Source organism: Coregonus clupeaformis, chromosome 25 (genome assembly GCF_020615455.1).
Source record: "Coregonus clupeaformis isolate EN_2021a chromosome 25, ASM2061545v1, whole genome shotgun sequence".
NCBI lineage: Eukaryota > Metazoa > Chordata > Actinopteri > Salmoniformes > Salmonidae > Coregonus > Coregonus clupeaformis.
The window spans coordinates 11,920,190-11,940,384 of record NC_059216.1 but is presented as its reverse complement, the minus strand read 5'-3'; the positions used below and the strand labels follow the sequence as shown (position 1 = coordinate 11,940,384).

General features: G+C 45.0%; 1 protein-coding gene across 3 annotated transcripts in view; it reads right to left on the bottom strand.

Annotated features, from left to right (window-relative positions):
• The window catches only part of LOC121538782 (fibronectin type III domain-containing protein 5-like), a 55,699-nt gene extending 49,312 nt beyond the window's left edge, over nt 1–6,387 (bottom strand). For all 3 annotated transcript variants that reach the window (XM_041846947.2, XM_041846949.2, XM_041846948.2), the window contains exon 1: nt 5,863–6,387. In XM_041846947.2, coding sequence (XP_041702881.1) covers nt 5,863–5,935 — 73 coding nt within the window. In that variant the 5' untranslated portion in view covers nt 5,936–6,387. The remainder of the gene's footprint in view (nt 1–5,862) is intronic.
• Nucleotides 6,388–20,195: the final 13,808 nt, after the last annotated feature.

Here is a 20,195-nt window from a genome sequence, read left to right as displayed (position 1 = left end):
GCACTGATGAGTCATACCAGGTGAGTAAGCACCCATCTCACCCAGAGCTCTCTGTTGTACATATGTGTATTAAAGTTGTGTTTCCCGAGGTTTCTTCTCATTCCCAGCATAAGGCGCTAGTAGATTCAGGCGCAGCTGGGAATTTTATCGATCGCCGGTTCACGTATAAGTTAGGGATTCCTATTGTACCAGTTGATGTGCCCTTCCCCATCCATGCCCTAGATAGCCGCCCTTTGGGGTCGGGATTGATTAGGGAGGTCACAGCGCCACTTAAGATGAAGACGCAGGAAGGCCATGAGGAGATAATACAGTTGTATTTGATTGACTCTCCTGCGTTTCCCGTGGTGTTGGGACTTCCCTGGTTAACATCTCATGACCCCAACATTTCATGGCAACAGAGGGCTCTCAAGGGATGGTGTGATCAGTGTGTCGGGCGGTGTGTAGGTGTTTCCGTAGGGGCAACGACGGTGGAAAGTCCGAACCAAATTCCCACCATGCACATTCCTCCTGAGTATGCCGATTTGGCACTCGCCTTCTGTAAAAAGAAGGCGACTCAATTACCACCTCATCGACAGGGGGATTGTGCGATAGACCTCCAGGTAGGCGCTGCGCTTCCTCGTAGTCATGTGTATCCCCTGTCTCAGGAGGAGACGGCAGCTATGGAGACATACGTCACCGAATCTCTGAGACAGGGATACATACGATCGTACACTTCTCCTGCGTCCTCGAGTTTATTTTTTGTGAAGAAGAAGGATGGGGGTTTACGCCCGTGTATTGATTACCGTGGTCTCAATCAGATTACAATCAAATACAGCTATCCTCTCCCTCTGATTGCTAGTATGACGGAGTCATTCTACACGGGGCGCGATTCTTCACAAAATTGGATCTCAGGAGCGCTGTATAACGGTGCGCATTAAGGAGGGAGATGAGTGGAAGACAGCGTTCAGTACCACCTCGGGTCACTATGAGTACCTCATCATGCCATACGGTTTAATGAATGCTCCTTCAGTCTTCCAATCATTTGTGGACGAGATTTTCCCGGGATTTGCATGGACAGGGTGTAGTGGTGTATATTGATGACATTCTAATATACTCCGCTACACGAGCCGAAGCATGTGTCCCTGGTGCGTCGGGTGCTGGGTAGACTGTTGGAGCATGACCTGTATGTGAAGGCGGAGAAATGTCTGTTCTTCCAGGAGTCCATCTCCTTCCTGGGACATCGGTTGTCCGCGTCAGGGGTGAAGATGGAGATTGACCGCGTTTCAGCCGTGCGTAATTGGCAGACTCCCACCACGGTGAAGGAGGTGCAACGGTTTTTGGGTTTTGCCAATTACTACCGGAAGTTTATCCGGGGCTTTGGACAGGTAGCAGCTCCCATCACCTCCCTGCTAAGAGGGGGCCCGGTGCGTTTGCAGTGGTCGGCTGAGGCGTACAGGGCGCTTAGACATCTGAAGGACCTGTTCACCTCGGCCCCGGTGCTGGCACATCCGGATCCCTCTTTGGCGTTCCAAGTTGAGGTGGATGCGTCCGAGGCGGGGATCGGGTGCTATACTGTCTCAGCGCCGGCACGCCTCCAAAACTCTGCCCCTGTGCTTTCTATTCTAAGAAGCTCAGTCCGGCGGAACGCAATTATGACGTGGGGGACAGGGAGCTGCTAGCGGTGGTCCAAGCCCTGAAGGTGTGGAGGCATTGGCTTGAGGGGGCTAAACACCCTTTTCTCATTCTGACTGACCATCGTAACCTGGAGTACATCCAGGCAGCGAGGAAACTGAACCCTCGTCAGGCTAGGTGGGCCATGTTTCTTACCCGGTTTGTATTTAAGCGCACTTATATACCAGGGTCACAGAACGCTAAGTCAGACGCCCTGTCCCAACATTATGACACAGAGGAGAGGTCCATTGAGCCCACTCCCATACTTCTGGAGTCTTGTCTGGTGGCACCGGTGGTGTGGGAGATCGATGCGGACATCGAGCGGGCGTTACGTGCCGACCCTACTCCCCCAGAGTGTCCAGAGGGACGGAGGTACGTGCCGCTCGAGGTCCGTGATCAACTGATATATTGGGCTCACACGTCACCCTCCTCTGGTCATCCTGGTATTGGTCGGACAGTGCACTGCCTTAGTGGGAAGTACTGGTGGCCCACCTTAGCTAGGGACGTGAGGGTTTACGTTTCTTCCTGCTCGGTGTGCGCCCAGTGTAAGGCGCCTAGACACCTGCCCAGAGGGAAGTTACAACCCCTACACGTTCCACAACGGATTTTGTCACGGACCTTCCCCCCTCCCAGGGGAATACCACGATCTTGGTCGTTGTGGATCGGTTTTCTAAGGCCTGCCGTCTCATTCCTATGCCAGGTCTTCCTACAGCCCTACAAACGGCCAACGCCCTGTTTACTCACGTCTTCCGGCACTACGGGGTGCCTGAGGATATAGTGTCTGATCGGGGTCCCCAGTTCACCTCTAGAGTCTGGAGGGCGTTTATGGAATGTCTGGGGGTCTCGATTAGCCTTACCTCGGGTTTTCACCCTGAGAGTAATGTGCAGGTGGAGAGAGTAAACCAGGATGTGGGTAGGTTTCTGAGGTCCTATTGACAGGACCGGCAGGAGGAGTGGTCGGGGTATATCCCCTGGGCAGAGATAGCCCAAAACTCACTCCGCCACTCCTCCACTAATCTTACGCCTTTTCAGTGTGTGCTGGGTTATCAGCCGGTCCTGGCACCCTGGCATCAGAGCCAGATCGAAGCCCCTGCGGTGGATGAGTGGTTTCGGCGCTCAGAGGTGTCATGGAACGCTGCGCATGTCCATCTGCAGCGGGCTATCAGACGGCATAAAGCGAGCGCCGATCGCCACCGCAGTGAGGCTCCAGTTTATGCACCGGGAGATCGGGTCTGACTCTCGACCCGAAACCTGCCCCTTCGCCTGCCCTGCCGGAAGCTGGGTCGGTGGTTTGTGGGACCATTTAAAGTCCTGAGGAGATTGAACGAGGTATGTTATAGGTTACAACTGGCCATTAATTACCGCATTAACCCCTCGTTCCATGTGTCTCTCCTCAGGCCAGTGGTAGCTGGTCCACTCCAGGAGAATGAGATACGAGAGGCTCCTCCGCCCCACTAGAGCATCGAGGGGCTCCCGGCGTACTCAGTCCGCTCCATCGTGGATTCGAGGCTTCGGATGGGGGTCTGCAGTACCTCGTGGAGTGGGAGGGGTACGGTCCAGAGGAACGGTGCTGGGTCCCTAGGAGGGGACATCCTAGATCCCTCCCTATTGAGGGATTTCCACCGGAGTCATCCGACTCGCCCTGCTCCGCTCCTCCTGGCCGGCCCCGAGGCCGGGTCGGCGACGGCTGGAGCCGCGCGTCAAGGGGGGGTACTGTCACGGATTCAGCCGAGGCTGCTCCTCCTCCTTGCTCGGGCAGGCTTCCGGGCGTTAGTCGCCCCCGGAGTACTAGCTGCTGCCGATCGATGTTTCGGTGTTTGTCTTGTTTGGTCTTTATTGTTTACACCTGTTTCCCATTATGTTGGATTGTATTCCCTATATTAACCCCTGTCTCTCATTTGGTTATTTTGTGTGTGATTGTTCGTTTGTCATTCCGGCAGTTTCTCGTATGTACGGATCTTTGTGTTTTCCTCCCTGTTTTGGAGGTTTGTTGTTTTGTACGTTTATTTTACTGTGTTCAGTAAAGAACGTTGCCAGCCGCTCTGTGTCCTGCATTTGACTTCGCTAACCGCATACACGTCGCTTGACATCTACATTGACTTTCTGAAGACTTTTCAGAAGAAACACATTCTTAAGAGTATGTTAGACAAGTGCAATGTTCTCTCCAATCCACTCCAATCCAATCTCCATCCAGAAGTGCCCTTGACTCTCCACTCAACACTTCTACTAAGGAGATGGAAGAGGTTTAATGGTCTCTCTGATTGTCTGAGTGTTCTTCAATCCTGGTCCTGGAGACCCACAGGGTGTTAGTACTGGACTGGAACAAAAGCCTGCACACTCTGTGTATACCTAGGTCCACTGGATTGAAGAACACCATTAGATATATGAATTAGGGGCTAGCTGCATTGCTACAGTATGTGTATTGTCTCTCTAGTACAGTACTGTCTTGTGAGATTACATCATACAATAGGTGAAAGTTGCTGTGGTTATAAGGAGGTTGATGTAGATGGAGGAGGGATTAGAAGTGCATTCTCTCTGCAATGCCTGCAGGACTGGCTCATGAATCAATGCTTTATTGAATCATCCAGCACAATCAGAATGCATGAATCAATTATGAGCCCATGCCACCCATATGTGCACTCCACTTTTTGCGAAATGTGATGTGTTTACACAGTAAGATGTGTGTGTGTGTACGTGCGTGCATGAAATTGTCTTTGTCTAGGGTATGTCTAAGTGTCTGTGTGTATGTATGAGTGTGTGTGAGAAAGAGAGAGACAGTGATAGGTGGTATAAAGAGGAGGCCAATGGGAGCAATGCAATCCAGCTGAAATGTAAACGCTGTTGAGGGCAAGGTGGCGTGGACCAGAGGTGAATTCTGATTGCAGTAGTGTGTCAGTTTGATGAGCAGCACTCCGTCAAGATGAGCGGTGAAAGCCACAGCACTCAAAGTGTTTCGGGCGCGAACAATATAGGGTAACAAATTCTGCTGAGGTTCTTCTCACCAGTCTATTCCCCGGGTTCACTCCCACGCATAGATCAGCCAGCACGCCTTCCAAGGAACAATTTGAAATTGTTATTTTCCTCCACAGATTGTATTGCAAGCTGTGCCAATGGTACAATCACTGTTAGTTTGGTCCCTGCTGTATAGATATGACATATTACTGTGATGTGTGTAGAAAAATATAATAATTAGTCATTTAGCAGACGCTCTTATCCAGAGCGACTTACAGGAGCAATTAGGGTTAAGTGCCTTGACAGATTTTTCACCTAGTCGGCTCGGGGATTAGAACCAGCAACCTTTCGGTTACTGGCACAACACTCTTAACCACTAAGCTACCTGCCGCCCTAATAAGATGTGTATAGATTTGTTATCCTACTCCATCATTATGTGATAACAGTACATGTGACTCATAGCCGGAAAACTTGATTTCTGGATAGTAAAATAATCTACTTTTATTAAAGCTATTTCATTACCTGGGACATTAGGCTTGATCCTGTACAGTGTACTGCTTAATTAAATTCAAAGGTCAGTTTGACTTGGAACACACACACATACACACACACACACACATACAAACACACACACACACACACACACAGTTGGTTATCTATAAACCTGTTTTGGTTAAGTCAGTTTAACATAATATGAGTCTAAATCTTATGAAAGTAATCACTTCGCAACTGCTTGGCTCAATGTCTAGTGTTATTCTTGCTTATTTGTACTAAATATGAAATAGGCTACAGTAATTAAAACATACTGGAAACATAACGTAGGCAATAAAAAACGATTGGTGCTGAATTGTTGCAAATGAATTTGTCTAGCCTTTAAATCCGGAAACGTAACTGATCTTGTTCCATAGCATATAGAGTGTTTATTCCACATATATCCTATTGCATTACCTAATTATATGGTTTCTTCACCAGTATAGACCAGTACCAGTATAAAATGGAGCATTGTATCAATACAGGTTCTTACACGCACAAGCTTCGTCATTCATTGCACAGAATAGGCTAGCCTAAATGCCAATTAGAAACAAATTAGGACAAGTATTCACTTATTCCCATCGTTTATTTGCACGAAAACCAATGCAATCTCCCTAACGCTCGCACATTAACCTTAGCGTTCTCACTACAAGGCAAATACGTGAATGCATGGGTGAATAATTGCTGAAAAAATATATGTTTAATTAGCCTACAGAAATATTAACTTACCCGCTAAGACGCGAGAGACACCTAGACAGCTGAGAATTAGCAGTGGCACGGTTGACAGGAACAATTTCTCCATCCTTCAAACATTAGAGGACTTGAGATCCCATTTACTCTGAACAGCGCTATGTTAACCGCCTGGCTGTTGTTCAGCATTCACGTCAGTCCATGCGTATTGTCTCGACCATAAGCCGTTTACTGTCTCGCAACACTTGCCACAGATCCGCTGGCGAGCGCATTCAGCACCGGGGACAGCGACAGCACTCTGCCACCTGCATTCAACAGTAGCTTAACATGCTGCGGACCTTGTTCGTGTGTGTCGCCCACGACCGCTCTTCCTCGCGCCACCTCAACTAGGAGAGATAATTATAGACATTAAATTCGACGAGAGACGACCAGACTTAAATTGACGAGAGACGACCAGACAAATATGTGCCACTGAAGTCGGGTGGTGCTCAGGGGCATTCAACTAGGGTACCGCAGACAGAAGGTGCTCGCGCTGCTCTCACTGACTGTGCCACTGGCTCGAGATGCCTGTCCATTGACTCTAGCTTGCGTAATCATGGGCTAAAGAGGAGAGATGCATCATGCACACACACAGGCATACACTCTAAGCTTCAGTTATTATTAATATGCGCTGCAATTAATTATACCTCTATGCACACAGAATGTCCACTTGGAGACTTTATTAATTATGATTAAATATGGTATGAAAGCATCTCACAGACTGCTGTTGGTTACACTAAACAGAGATAACTTTGACTTTTGCTCAAACTGTCTGTATATTTTTCTCGGGTATAGACAAAGGCTGTGAAAGCCTATTTATAACACTCTGATCTTGAGTTCAGTAGTTTCAGCTTGAATATTCAGACATTTCAGACTTGCATTTTGGTAGGCTATACAGCCGTCGGGTAGGCTATGTGGCATATTTCAAGTTTGCATAGTTTGTATAGCCTACCCACTGGGCACAGACGTCAATGCAACATCTATTCCACGTTGGTTCAACGTAATTTCATTGAAATTACGTGGAAACAACGTTGATTTAACCAGTGTGTGCCCAGTGGGTACTTAGTGCTCTATAGGCAATTATTATGGTGTACTATGGCTATGACAAAATGCTAGGCCTGCAGAATAGAACAAATGCAAATAAAGAAAAAGGAGCACTCTGTTTCTGCATAGATCTGATAATTTATTGACGGGACATACAAACATATTTTCCTGGATAGTCATCTGTTGAAGTGTCCTGGGGTAAGGAATGTGTTTTTGAATAAAATAAAGCATTCCAATTAAATCTGAACTTTTCATGTAATAATTTCAATTTTCATACAGTTACACATGGGGTGAAGCTATATTTCACTGTGATTGATATCTATAAGACCAAGTCGATCCAGCGGACGTCCCATTTGTCTTTGACCATCAAGTTAAAGATTCTGAGTCTGTCATTTCACCCTCTTCAGTGATGTGATCGTGTGCACTCTGTCAACGACACCCCGTCGTATCCGTTTGCATGCTTGGTAAGACAGCTCTAATAATTATTTTCAGCCTACACCACTATCAAATAATGCATGGACAAGCCCACGCTAAAAACAGCCGCCTGTGCATAGATTTGCGTTATAAATTATGTAGTCCTCTGACACCCTGTTGAACCGCACAAATCCGTCCGTTCACTATAGTTAAAGCAGCCACATCACCACACCCATGACCTCCAATGACTATTTGAATAGATATAATTGCCGATAATTATTTTACAGATACAAGTTACATGAAAGCCGATCTTACCTGAGCTGTAGCCTATATCAGTCGCCGCTCAAAGATGTGTGCACATGGTTCACTTTGAGAAAGCTTCGTCAGGAGTTTAGAGTGCACCCGTCCGGAGTCGGGCTGCCCAACTGAGAAGCGAATGTCCTCTGTGTCCCAAGACAGGCACCACACCACACAACCTCTCACACTACACACAGCCTTAAAGCATCTGGCAGGGTGATGGCGTGTGTGCGTGTGAGAGAGGATAAGTGAATTAAGGTGTGCTTGCGAGTGTGTGTTTGTGTGTGTGTGTGTGTGTGTGTGTGTAATTGTCCTTTGCAGCTTTGCAACATTAAAATGTAAAACTCTGTCTTTGTGGACAAACATTGTTCTGGTGCAAAAGCTTCAGTGTGTCACTTGTGCATGGTTAATGGGACATCAGGTGAAATATACTGCTGCTACTCAGTCCAGCCTGGTCTCATAGACTAGACATTAGGTACTTTGTTACATAAGACAGAAGGTTACTTAATAATTAAGGCAAAAATTAAAGGAGGGTGGTTGGTTGGGGTGGATGGGTAGGTGTATTCTCCATGAATCTCATCATGGACAACTTTAGCATTTTTGCTAATTAGCAAATTTGCAACTACTTACTACTTTTTAGCTATTTTGCTACTACTTAGCATGTTAGCTAACCCTTCCTAATCTTACCCTCTAAAGGGAATCTATGCAGACGGTTATACACTCGTATCCCCCGTGGACCGGTTCATACATAAAACATTCTCCTTTCAGGATGCAAAGGCATTGATTTCCTCCTTAACTCGATTTAAGGGTGAGAAGGCAGAAAAAAAAACAGGAAAAATATGTGTACTTTCTTTATGAACCACCATTTCCCACCAGTGGCTAATGCTAGTTCCGGATGTTGCAGCGCTTCCCTTCCTTCTTTTTTTCTACAGCACAGTGGATTGTTGACCGGACCCAAAAAGATCTCTCAAGTCTAGGGCTAATAGAATATTAATGGGCTTTAAATTCACCACTCAGCAAACACATAAAGGACTCAGTCCAAGCGTGTAATTTGCTTTTGGAAAGGGCTTCACTGATACCTTACAGTTCACAATATTAGATGCCGATCAAGCAGAAAATCACTAATAAATCAGAGCTGTTTTTATGGACATTGTGGTGTATCCATTCTCCCTGAGGTCCTCACTCTGATGGAAGATGCTGAACGTTTACACTCTGTCTGGGTTTGTTTTGGTGTGTGCGTGTGTGTGTGTGTGTGTGTGTGTGTGTGTGTGGATTTCTATGGTTGCTGTAATCATCTCAAAGTAAAAAGGGAGCCATAAAGAGGAACATTAGACTGGAGTTAGTGAGAATGAATACGATATAGTGTTGATTTTCCAACCTTTTTAAGTTTTCCAATCTGCCTGGGACCCATCTGCCGCCGTACATGTGGAGGCTGTTGAAGCCAATGGCTCTGTGTTTGCATACAGAATTAATTGGTCCAGTCATTCCTGACAGATTAGCAATATGGTAGTGACATTGAAAACAAGAGCTGAGGGACTGTTGATTTGGCATTTCTCTGGGTTGATCAGAGAGCTTTATTTTGATGATCATTAGTAGGTGGATGTAGATCAGGCTGTTGAGACCCTACAGTGGTCACACTGACAGGTTTTAATGCATTCCACTGGTGTTTGAGGCAGAGGTGGTTGGCCTTGGCTTGGGATAGATGGATTCATTTGTAATGTATTTTGTGTGCATTTACCGTTGTAAAAACCTGCAGCCATTTTCAGTTGCTGAGGCAGAACTCATAATGTGTGACTTTCAAGGAGGACAGAAAGTTATATCTATCTGTTCTGAATGAACATGATGACCATGTGCAAGCCTAAGGGATGGGTTATAAACCACCCAGCAACATTTAATCCCAAACTTTATGTTGGAATTCATAACCTGAATCAGCATTTTATGAGGGAGGGGAAAGCAAACAAGTTACCTGAGCATGAATATTTCACACACAAATATTTCCTGATATGACATTTTGATTTACCTGGGACTATCCCTCAATTCAAAATGAGTTTTGGATTATGAGCTGTGAAATCTATCTCCTGGAGGTTGTGGGGGGAGACAGGGTGGCAGGGCTACTCTGGTTGGAGGTCCAGCGGAGGCAGCAGCAGGACAGGAGTCCTTTGTTCTCCGTCACAGGCTTACAGAATTGGGATGCTGGCCCAGAAGATGTTATGTGAGCCTAGCTGGCCAGAACACCAGGAGGAAATGGACAGGAGAGAAGAGGAGAGGCTCAGTTAGTGTGGCTCAGTTGGTAGAGCATGGCACTTGCAATGCCAGGGTTGTGGGTTCAATTCCCACGGGAGACCAGTATGAAAAGAAAAAAAAAGTAAAAAAAAAAAAAAAGTGCTCACTACTGTAAATTGCTCTGGATAAGAGCGTCTGCTAAATTACTAAAATCTAAAGAGGAGAGGGCAGAGAAGAGGGGCGGGAAATAAATAGGTAGGGAAAAGGGAAGGGAATTGCCAGTCACTAAAACAGATGCAGGGCTTGTGTATGATGATGATAACTAAAAGAAAGGAGTTCACAAGATAACCTAAATTACCTCAAATCCTTGTGTCACACTTTGAGCCAATTCATAAAAATCTGAATCAATGGATTTTAGATTTAGCATGTTGGTTTTTATCTCTATGATTTCTGAACAATTTCAAAACAACACCTGCAAATGTATGATATGAGCTAAAATATCTTCATGTTCTCATGCAGCACTCCTGTGGCTTGTGTTTTCTTGGCCCAGACACAGTTTTTGCTCAAGCGGATGAGCACTCTCTGCTCATGTGGAGTTCGGCATTGAATGATTGACTTCCCGGTTCTAATCTCATTACGGCTCCATTGAATTCAGAGTAAATATTTCTGCTTTGTGCCGAGGCACGCTCCCATCGGAAAAGTAGAAAATCTGAACAAGCAGTAGCACACCGCCTCAAAGCCTCTTATGGCGTAACACGAGAAATTATGCAGTACAAATTTGAACAGTCACGGAAAGACTAGCAACACAACTCATGATCCATGGTAGATATTTTTATCCCCAAAAGTCCCCATTTATCAAAATGTCTATCTATCTCCTTATTGTGATCACTGCTTTTGATAAATTGTTTCTTGAGCGACACTTAATTGAATCAATTATTATGTCTAGTGTCGTGGATCCACTCCACTCCTCTGTGTGTGTGTGTGTGAGTGTGAATGTGAGTGTGAGTGTGTGTGAGTGAGTGTGTGTGTGTGCGTGTGCGTGTGTGTGTCTGTGTGTGTGCAGGGGCGGACTGGGACCAGAAATTGACCCTGGCATTTCTAACACAACGGCCCATTTTTTTCCCTCTAGGCCCCCACACCGGACCATTTTTTTCCTTGAGGCCCCCAGTATTAGCCAGATAATGATAATTTTTTGCACACAAAAAAACAAGTTAGACAGGCCCACTGGGCTAAAAGTGGACCAGCCAGTCCATCCGTGTGTGTGTGTGTGTGTGTGTGTGTGTGTGTGTGTGTGTGTGCTTCTGTGCATGTGTGTGTGTGTCTGTGTGTGTGCAGGTGCGGACTGGGACCAGAAATTGACCCTGGAATTTCTAATACACCGGCCCATTTTTCCCCACAGTATTTTCCGGATAATGATCATAGCTAAAAATGGGCCATGCCATCTGTGTGTGTGTGTGTTTGTGTGTGTTTGTGTGTGTGTGTGTGTGTGTGTGTGTGTGTTTGTGTGCGTGTGTGCATGTGTGTGTGTGTGTGTGTGTGTGTGTGTGTGTGTGTGTGTGTGTGGATGCTGTGGATGAGGGTTAAGGGCGGTGGACCCTAAATCTGATGACCCTTCGTTTATGGATGAGAATGCATCCCTCTCTCTGGGACAGAGGAAGAGAGCCTGGCCAAGAATAGAACCAGAGTTATCTGCTGTGGTGGGTAGCTTACCTCAGCTTCCAGTCACCCTCACTCCAATACCCCATGTCTCCTCCACCACTAGGCCTACATCCGGAGAAATTGATTTGTCTGACTTTGAGAAATCACCGGTAAATTAATGAAATGCAATGTTTTTTTTTCATTCTCTCCTTTTGCAGGACATTCTAGGACTAATCTCTATCTCTCTCTCTTTCTCTCTCTCTCTATCTGTGTACATTCAGTGGCCAGTTTATTAGGTACACCCATCTAGTACCGGGTCGGAGCCCCCTTTGCCTCCAGAACAGCCAGAATTCTTCAGGGCATGGAAATGTTGCCAATTGGTATCAAGGGACCTAACGTGTGCCAGGAAAACTTTCCCTTTCCTTTACACCACCGCCACCAGCCTGTACCGTTGACACCAGACAGGATGGGGTCATGACGCAACAGGAACCGGGATTCGTCGAAGCAGACAATATTTTTCCACTCCTCAATTGTCTAGTGTTGGTGATCGCGTGCCCAATGGAGCCGCTTCTTATTATTTTTAGCTGATAGGAGTGGAACCCGGTGTGGTCATCTGCTGCATTAGCCCATCCGTGACAAGGATCGACGAGTTGTGTGTTCCGAGATGCCGTTCTGCACACCAATGTTGTACTGTGCCGTTATTTGCCTGTTGGTGGCCCACCTTTTAGCTTGCAGGATTCTTGCCATTCTCCTTCGACCTCTCATCAACAAGCTCTTTTCGCCCACAGGACTGCTGCTGACTGGATGTTTTTTTGTTTCTCACCATTCTCGGTAAACCCTAGACACAGTCGTGCATGAAAAGCCCAGGAGACCGGCCATTTCTGAGATACTGGCACCGGCGCACCTGGCACCGACAATCATCCAACGCTCAAATTCACTTAGATCACTCGTTTTGCCCACTCTAACATTCAATCGAAACGGAACTGAATGCCTTGATGCCTGTCTACCTGCTTTATATAGCAAGCCACTGCCACGTGACTCACTGTCTGTAGGAGCGAACCATTTTTGTGTACCTGGCCACTGAGTGTATATACAGTTGAAGTCGGAAGTTTACATACACCTTAGCCAAATACATTTAAACTCAGTTTTTCACAATTCCTGACATTTAATCCTAGTAAAAATTCCCTGTCTTAGGTCAGTTAGGATCACCACTTTATTTTATGAATGTGAATAATAGTAGAGAAAATTATTTATTTCAGCTTTTATTTTTTAATCACATTCCCAGTGGGTCCGAAGTTTACATACACTCAATTAGTATTTGGTAGCATTGCCTTTAAATTGTTTAACTTGGGTCAAACGTTTCGGGTAGCCTTCCACAAGCTTCCCACAATACGTTGGGTGAATTTTGGCCCATTCCTCCTGACAGAGCTGGTGTAACTGAGTCAGGTTTGTAGGCCTCCTTGCTCGCACATGCTTTTTCAGTTCTGCCCACACATTTTCTATAGGATTGAGGTCAGGGCTTTGTAATGGCCACTCCAATACCTTGACTTTGTTGTCCTTAAGCCATTTTGCCACAACTTTGGAAGTATGCTTGGGGTCATTGCCCATTTGGAAGACCCATTTGTGACCAAGCTTTAACTTCCTGACTGATGTCTTGAGATGTTGCTTCAATATATCCACATAATTTTCCTTCCTCATGATGCCATCTATTTTGTGAAGTGCACCAGTCCCTCCTGCAGCAAAGCACTCCCACAGCATGATGCTGCCACCCCCGTGCTTCACGGTTGGGATGATGTTCTTCGGCTTGCAAGCAACCCCCTTTTTCCTCCAAACACAACGATGGTCATTATGACCAAACAGTTCTATTTATGTTTCATCAGACCAGAGGACATTTCTCCAAAAAGTATGATCTTTATCCCCATGTGCAGTTGCAAACCGTAGTCTGGCTTTCTTATGGCGGTTTGGAGCAGTGGCTTCTTCCTTGCTGAGCGGCCTTTCAGGTTATGTCGATATAGGACTCGTTTTACTGTGGATATAGATCCTTTTGTACCTGTTTCCTCCAGCATCTTCACAAGGTCCTTTCCTGTTGTTCTGGGATTGATTTGCACTTTTTCGCACCAAAGTACGTTCATCTCTAGGAGACAGAACGCGTCTTCTTCCTGAGCGGTATGACGCCTGCGTGGTCCCATGGTGTTTATACTTGCGTACTATTGTTTGTACAGATGAAGGTGGTACCTTCAGGCGTTTGGAAATTGCTCCCAAGGATGAACCAGACATGTGGAGGTCTACAATTCTTTTTCTGAGGTATTGGCTGATTTCTTTTGATTTTCCCATGATGTCAAGCAAAGAGGCACTGCGTTTGAAGGTAGGCCTTGAAATACATCCACAGGTACACCTCCAATTGACTCAAATGATGTCAATTAGCCTATCAGAAGCTTCTAAAGCCATGACATCATTTTCTGGAATTTTCCAAGCTGTTTAAAGGCACAGTCAACTTAGTGTATGTAAACTTCTGACCCACTGGAATTGTGATACAGTGAATTATAAGTGAAATAATCTGTCTGTAAAGAATTGTTGGAAAAATGACTTGTGTCATGCACAAAGTAGATGTCCTGACCGACTTGACACAACTATAGTTTGTTAACAAGAAATTTGTGGAGTGGTTGAAAAACGAGTTTTAATAACTCCAACCTAAGTGTATGTAAACTTCCGACTTCAACTGTATACCTATTAGACGGTGTCAGGTACAATTTTAATAGTCTTTAAGTAGGGATGTCCATGCCTAGTCCCACAATAGGATGGGTCTCAATGTAGTAAGATTTAGGGCAATCCCTCAGTCAGAGCTAATTCATGAAGGAGCCAGGCAAGGAGTCAGTCTACCCAAATAATTACACCCATGAAACAGGTAATGGATGTGTCACGACTTCCGCCGAGGCTGCCTCCCCTCCTTGTTTGGGCAGGTTTCGGCGTTCGGCGTCACCGGCTTACTAGCTACTGCCGATCCATTTATCATCACTCCATTTGTCTTGTCTTCAATCACACACACCTGGTCCTTATCCCTCATTAGTCATTGTATAAGTGTTCCCTCTGCTTCCTTGTCTGTGTGGGTGATTGTTTATTTGTGGAGGTTAGTGAAGCTCGGTGGAGCTTGTGTACTTTGTATCAACGGGAGTATTTCCCGTGTGCCTTGTATTTTCCAGTGCGCCTGTTTTGTGCCCTGGAGTGTGTTTGACGCATTTCTATGTAAACCTGTATTTTGTGGATTAAAGCCTGTTATTCTGTGATTTACCCTCCTGCGCCTGACTCCTTCAACACCACCTCATCACAGGATGAGCCAAGGAAGAGATTCAGGGCCATGGACAGCGCTCAAGGTTGTAGTCTACATTCAAGACCATGGACACTGCTTCTAGTTGTAGTCTATGCAGTTATATTCAAAGTCAATAATAGTGTAGGCCCTGTGTCTTCTAATGTATGATCAAATAGGTGATTTTCAGGGGTAACGGCGAGAACATTTTCAATCCATATTTAAAGGACATTATTTATTACATTCGGATCCATGGTTACAGTGCGAGGGGACATTTGCTACTAGAGTGGAAAAGTCAATTTAACTTGAATGGTTCTGCATAGCAGAGAGTGATTCCATTATATCTTTTATGAGTGTTTTGCAGCCCTCGTAGGAAAATGGTCTCCCTCTGCAATGGTCACACATTTAATCTACGGTTTAATATCCAATGCAATTGTGAAGAAGTAATGTTAATTTGATGAAACAAGTATGAAATGATGCAGGAGGGAAAATTATCTTCCCATGAGGCATCAGAGAGTATAGGCAACATTACAAGTAAATCTGACTTTAAGTTAGAAAAGAAAGTGAATGCATTGGTTGTGATTAAACTCAAAGGATGCACTTTGCACTCCAACAGAAAGGCAGTGCTTTGTACCCGATGGTCAGGTAAATCAATAAAGCACAGTGCTGCTTGGCAGATAGATCATCTCAATCTATTACAGTATGTGCGTGCTATTCTAGTTTCGTTTAAACATATTTTCTTTGGATTTCAAGCATAATAACCTCCTTTTAGATCCACAATGTAGCAATTCAAAGGGGAAGCTGGCACTGGAATGCATTGTGTTAAAATAAAATACCTCACTGAATTTACTGAAATAACACAAATCAAAATAAACAAAGGAATCTGCTATAGGGGACTGAATGTGGGGAATGATGTGATTCATACAGTATTTTTTGTCAAACTAGCTCAGTCAGTTTATCAAACCAGTTTCTTATTTTGCCCAGGTTTGGTGGATCTCATTCACTATCCCACACAAATGCCTTATTTCTACTAGTTTCCTATTTCTCTGCACTAGTCATCAAAGCAGAAAGCTCTAAATCCACCTCCTCTAAGACCTCATTGTTGGCTGTGAATGAATCAGTTCATGTGAATGAGAGTGATTGATTTAGGAAAAATCCCAAAGCAGCATCTATAGGATGCTGAGAGTTCAGGACTGCAATGTCATTGAAGTTCCATGCATCGCTCCAGGAAACCACTGTGGAAAAGCACTGCAGGGAAAACAGCTGACACCACCTTTCCCCGAACCATGAATATTCATGATGCGGTTGTGAGGCTGCATGGTGCTGGTGACCATGTTGTTGGACATGGCGTCCGAGAGGCAGGAGGTCATGCATGTCCTCTCTGCAGCAGGATGACCTTGTTCCCCTTGTGCCTTTAGAGAGGGAGACCAGGAGATCTGGGTAGGGAGAGGATGGGGGAGGAGAGGGTAGAGGGGAGAAAGAAGATGTGCTGAGGGAGGAGTGCACATTTCACAAGTTCTACACAGATTGGCACAGTGACAAGAGGTCACCTCCTTGGCACAGAGAGGGCTGTCAGAATCACTGTGGCAGAAAGAGTACAGACTGACGTAGCCTTGGAGAGGAGAAGATACCCATTGTTATGTGGGAAGACTGAGGTGCTTTGGGTCACCAGAAGAGTTTGTGTTGACCTATCTCTGCACTCATCTGCTTGTCTCATACTGTAGCTTTATGTGGTTGAAAAGTTTTGTAGATAGGACATGTGAGTTTTTCCAGATGATACTCTGCCTCTTCCCAATCTAAAGTGATCAGTAGCCCTGTTATAGCAGTAACGTGTGCTGCTCTCCGATAAAAAAAGCAATTTTATGATAAACCCAAGGACGCACCTGTCCTCAGGCCATGCTTTTAGCTGGCCATTCTGACTCATCCCCTCTCTCTCTTCAATCCCTCCCTCCCTCCCTCCCTCCCTCCCTCCCTCCCTCCCTCCCTCCCTCCTTTCTTTTCTTTCTTTCTTTCTTTCCTTCCTTCCTTCCTTCCTTCCTTCCTTCCTTCCTTCCTTCCTTCCTTCCTTCCTTCCTTCCTTCCTTCCTTCCTTCCTTCCTTCCTTCCTTCCTTCCTTCCTTCCTTCCTTCCTTCCTTCCTTCCTTCCTTCCTTCCAGATAGAACATCATAATAATATTTCACTCCTCATGAGATGGAAGCAAGAGCAGCAGACGTCCTCTGTTTGGCTGTTCTTTCCTCTTCCGCATAATGTCTGTTCCTGCAGTGACAGGCCAGTAAATGCAGTGCAGGAATCTCACATATCCACTGTCGCTTGGCAGAAGCCTCCTCATCCTCCTTTTTACCTGCCACTCACTGCCGCTCTCAATGAAATGGCCCACTAACCACAACTATTACTATCCAAGGAGAGATTTCCTGCCAGCGGCCATGTGCTGAAGGCTGGGGCTGAGAAACTTTTCCTCCCACTGTAATAAACTCTATTTCTGGGGGACATGGAAAAGGATGATGTGGCTATGACAGCTTTGTGTTTCTGTTACCAGTGACTGTTGACTTCTGAGCAGGCCCATATGTGCAGCTCTGGCTGGCTGGCTGGCTGGTTGGCTGGCACAGGTGAAACAGTGTGTTTGTCTTCAACATGACAGAGAAATAGATATTTTGAAATTCATATTGGTTCCAGTTTATGACAAGTCTTTTCATGAATGTTCTTTTATAATTGGCTGTTTATTTGATGGAGAAATAACATTCAAGTAATGTTTTCGCATGCATGATCTGAGTGTGAGAGGAAAGCAGCCTAACATTCCAGGAACTAATCCACCAGGGAGGACAAAGCACCAATGCATATTTTAAAGTGTGAGTTCTGCTCTGCCCTCTGATCAGGAGGCTGTCTTTCTACACGCCCACGTGTCCTTCCTGACTGGATGTAATGGTGTACTTTCACACATACTTCTTACTGACATAATGTATACAGACAGTATGTATGCTCTCTTTGTCTTCTACACACCAGTCATAAGATTTAAGTATAAAATATGACGTCCTACTGATGTGGTTGACATGAGAAGGGTGTGTCCATTTGGTCAGGTAACTATGGTAGCAACATGTTGCTTCAATGTGGAGACTAGCAGATACCACAGTCCAGGCAGACTAGTTAAAAATATGGAAACGTGTTAATTGTAAAGTTGAGTTCAAATTCATCATAGTTAGAGTACTGGGGAAAAAAACTCAGCTTTTACAGTATGTTTGGATAACAAATGTTTTCCCGTTAAATTTGGTGTGCTTATCAAATCATGGAAAGTGATATCAACGTTAATGCAATGTAAAATAAAATTACACCCATTGTCATGATAATGTGTCAGGAAGTTTTATGGCTACCCATACAGAAGTGGGGTCATTAATCACTATGACTAATAAGAATCCCTCATTGTGAATAGTCCCTGCTATTCTTTATAACACTTGTATTATTGGACTTCCTTATTTATGTATGTTAATTAATAGGTAACATTTGCAGGCCATCTGTATTGCCTGTAATCCGTGAATAAATCGCTGAGGTCTGTCCTCTTAGTCTCTTTCTCACTATTGATTTATCTCTGTGTGGAGAGGAATGTATTGAAAAACAACACAATTGTGTTCCCATGATTAGATTACCTTCCCCAAGCCTGAACAGTATAGTGTATATATGGATATAAATGACCATTCATACCACACTTAGTTTCACTCTGTGAAGATGGCCTTGTCCAAGACAATGGGGAAAACACCTGTCAATCTTCTCCCTCACAAGCCATGGTTTTACATTCGGTTTTCTCTCTCCCATTCCATCTATTTCTGTCTGCTTTCTCTCTCTCCCTCTCTCACCCACTTTCTCTTTCTTTCTTTCTCCCTCTCTTCTCCTTGGGTGCAGGTCATTCCTATTAGAAATCATTCAGGGCTGACACAGGCCTACCTGCTGAATGCTGATACAGCCAGAGAGCAATGTTCACAGGACCAGCCTTAGCCAGAGTACTCTAATACAACTAACACACACACACACACTCAATAAATCCCTCTGGTAAATGTAGAACAATGGAGTGGAAGAGAGAAAGGTAGGGAATGAGAGTGGAGAGAGTTTGAGAAGTATGGATGTAGTAGAAAGAAAAGCGGCTGTTTTGATAGAAGGCTTTAGAATAAAGGAGGGACAGAGGAGGGACAAACCTGCGTTGCAGTGAAGTGAAGATTGAAGATGTGCAAAAAAAGATTGCATGTATTCAGGGGAAGAGGAAGAGGAGCGAACAGTGATGGATGTACAGGAGGGAGGGATGATGTAGAAGAATGACAGGAAGGGAATTGTTCTTGGGGTGACATACTGATGGGGATGGCAATGGAGCGGGGCATGAAGGGAGGAATAGAAAAGCAGCGGAGGTGAACCTGACTTTAGTAGGGGTCAGCTGCAGTGTGTTGTGTACACCTCACACAGCCTCCCAGTCTATTATATACTCTGTATTGTGGTCAGTGTGTCTGGGAGTGTGTGTCTTAACGCTCCTGGCTCACAGGGGTTTCTGTGTCTAGCTGAGCACTAAAGGACCAGACAGCAAGAGTGGAGGGTCACTACACAATGAGATCCAGCTATCCATAAGGGGAAAGGAAGAGGAAGCAAGATGTAGAATCAAATTGTTACTGTATAGATGACGAATAGCAGGACAGGAGAAAGAATGAGAAATAGATGATGAAGAGAGAAAGATGGAGAGATAAGGGGAGAGGGAAAGTAGAAAGGGAAGCAGAAAGAAAGAAAGAAAGAAAGAAAGAAAGAAAGAAAGAAAGAAAGAAAGAAAGAGAGAGGGAGGGTCAAAGAAAATAGGAGACAGAGAGAGAGGGAGAGATGGTGTGAGCAGAAAACCAACACCTCCTCCTTCCTAAAGTACAGTAGCACATGGCTGTTGATGAGAAGATGCATGATGAGGTTGTGATATTTACAACAGCGCCTGCATGTCTGTTCGGTGGCCTTTCCAGAGTCACGCATCATGGAAGCCTCATGGAAGTCTGTAGAGAGAACCTGTGACACAAGGTGGACCTCTCTCTTCACATCCATTTGAGGTTTGACTCAGTCATTGGCTTTCACATCCAAGACTGATTTAGTTCCTTAGCTAAATACTTATTTTATAATTATTGCAGAGAGAGAGAGAGAGAGAGAGAGAGAGAGAGAGAGAGAGAAAATAGATTGAATATGCAAATTAACTGTAATTCAAACATGCCTTAACCATTTACGAGGTAGAACATCAATACTATTCACCATAAATATGCAAATAAATAAAGGAGGCAATTAAGGAAGTGAGAAGAGTGGTGCTCTCTACAGCTTTCAGGTATTGAAGATCGATTGAAACATCATTACCCGTTGATAAGTGCAGCTCCCTTTAATATCACTCATAAACAGCCTAACCACAGCCTA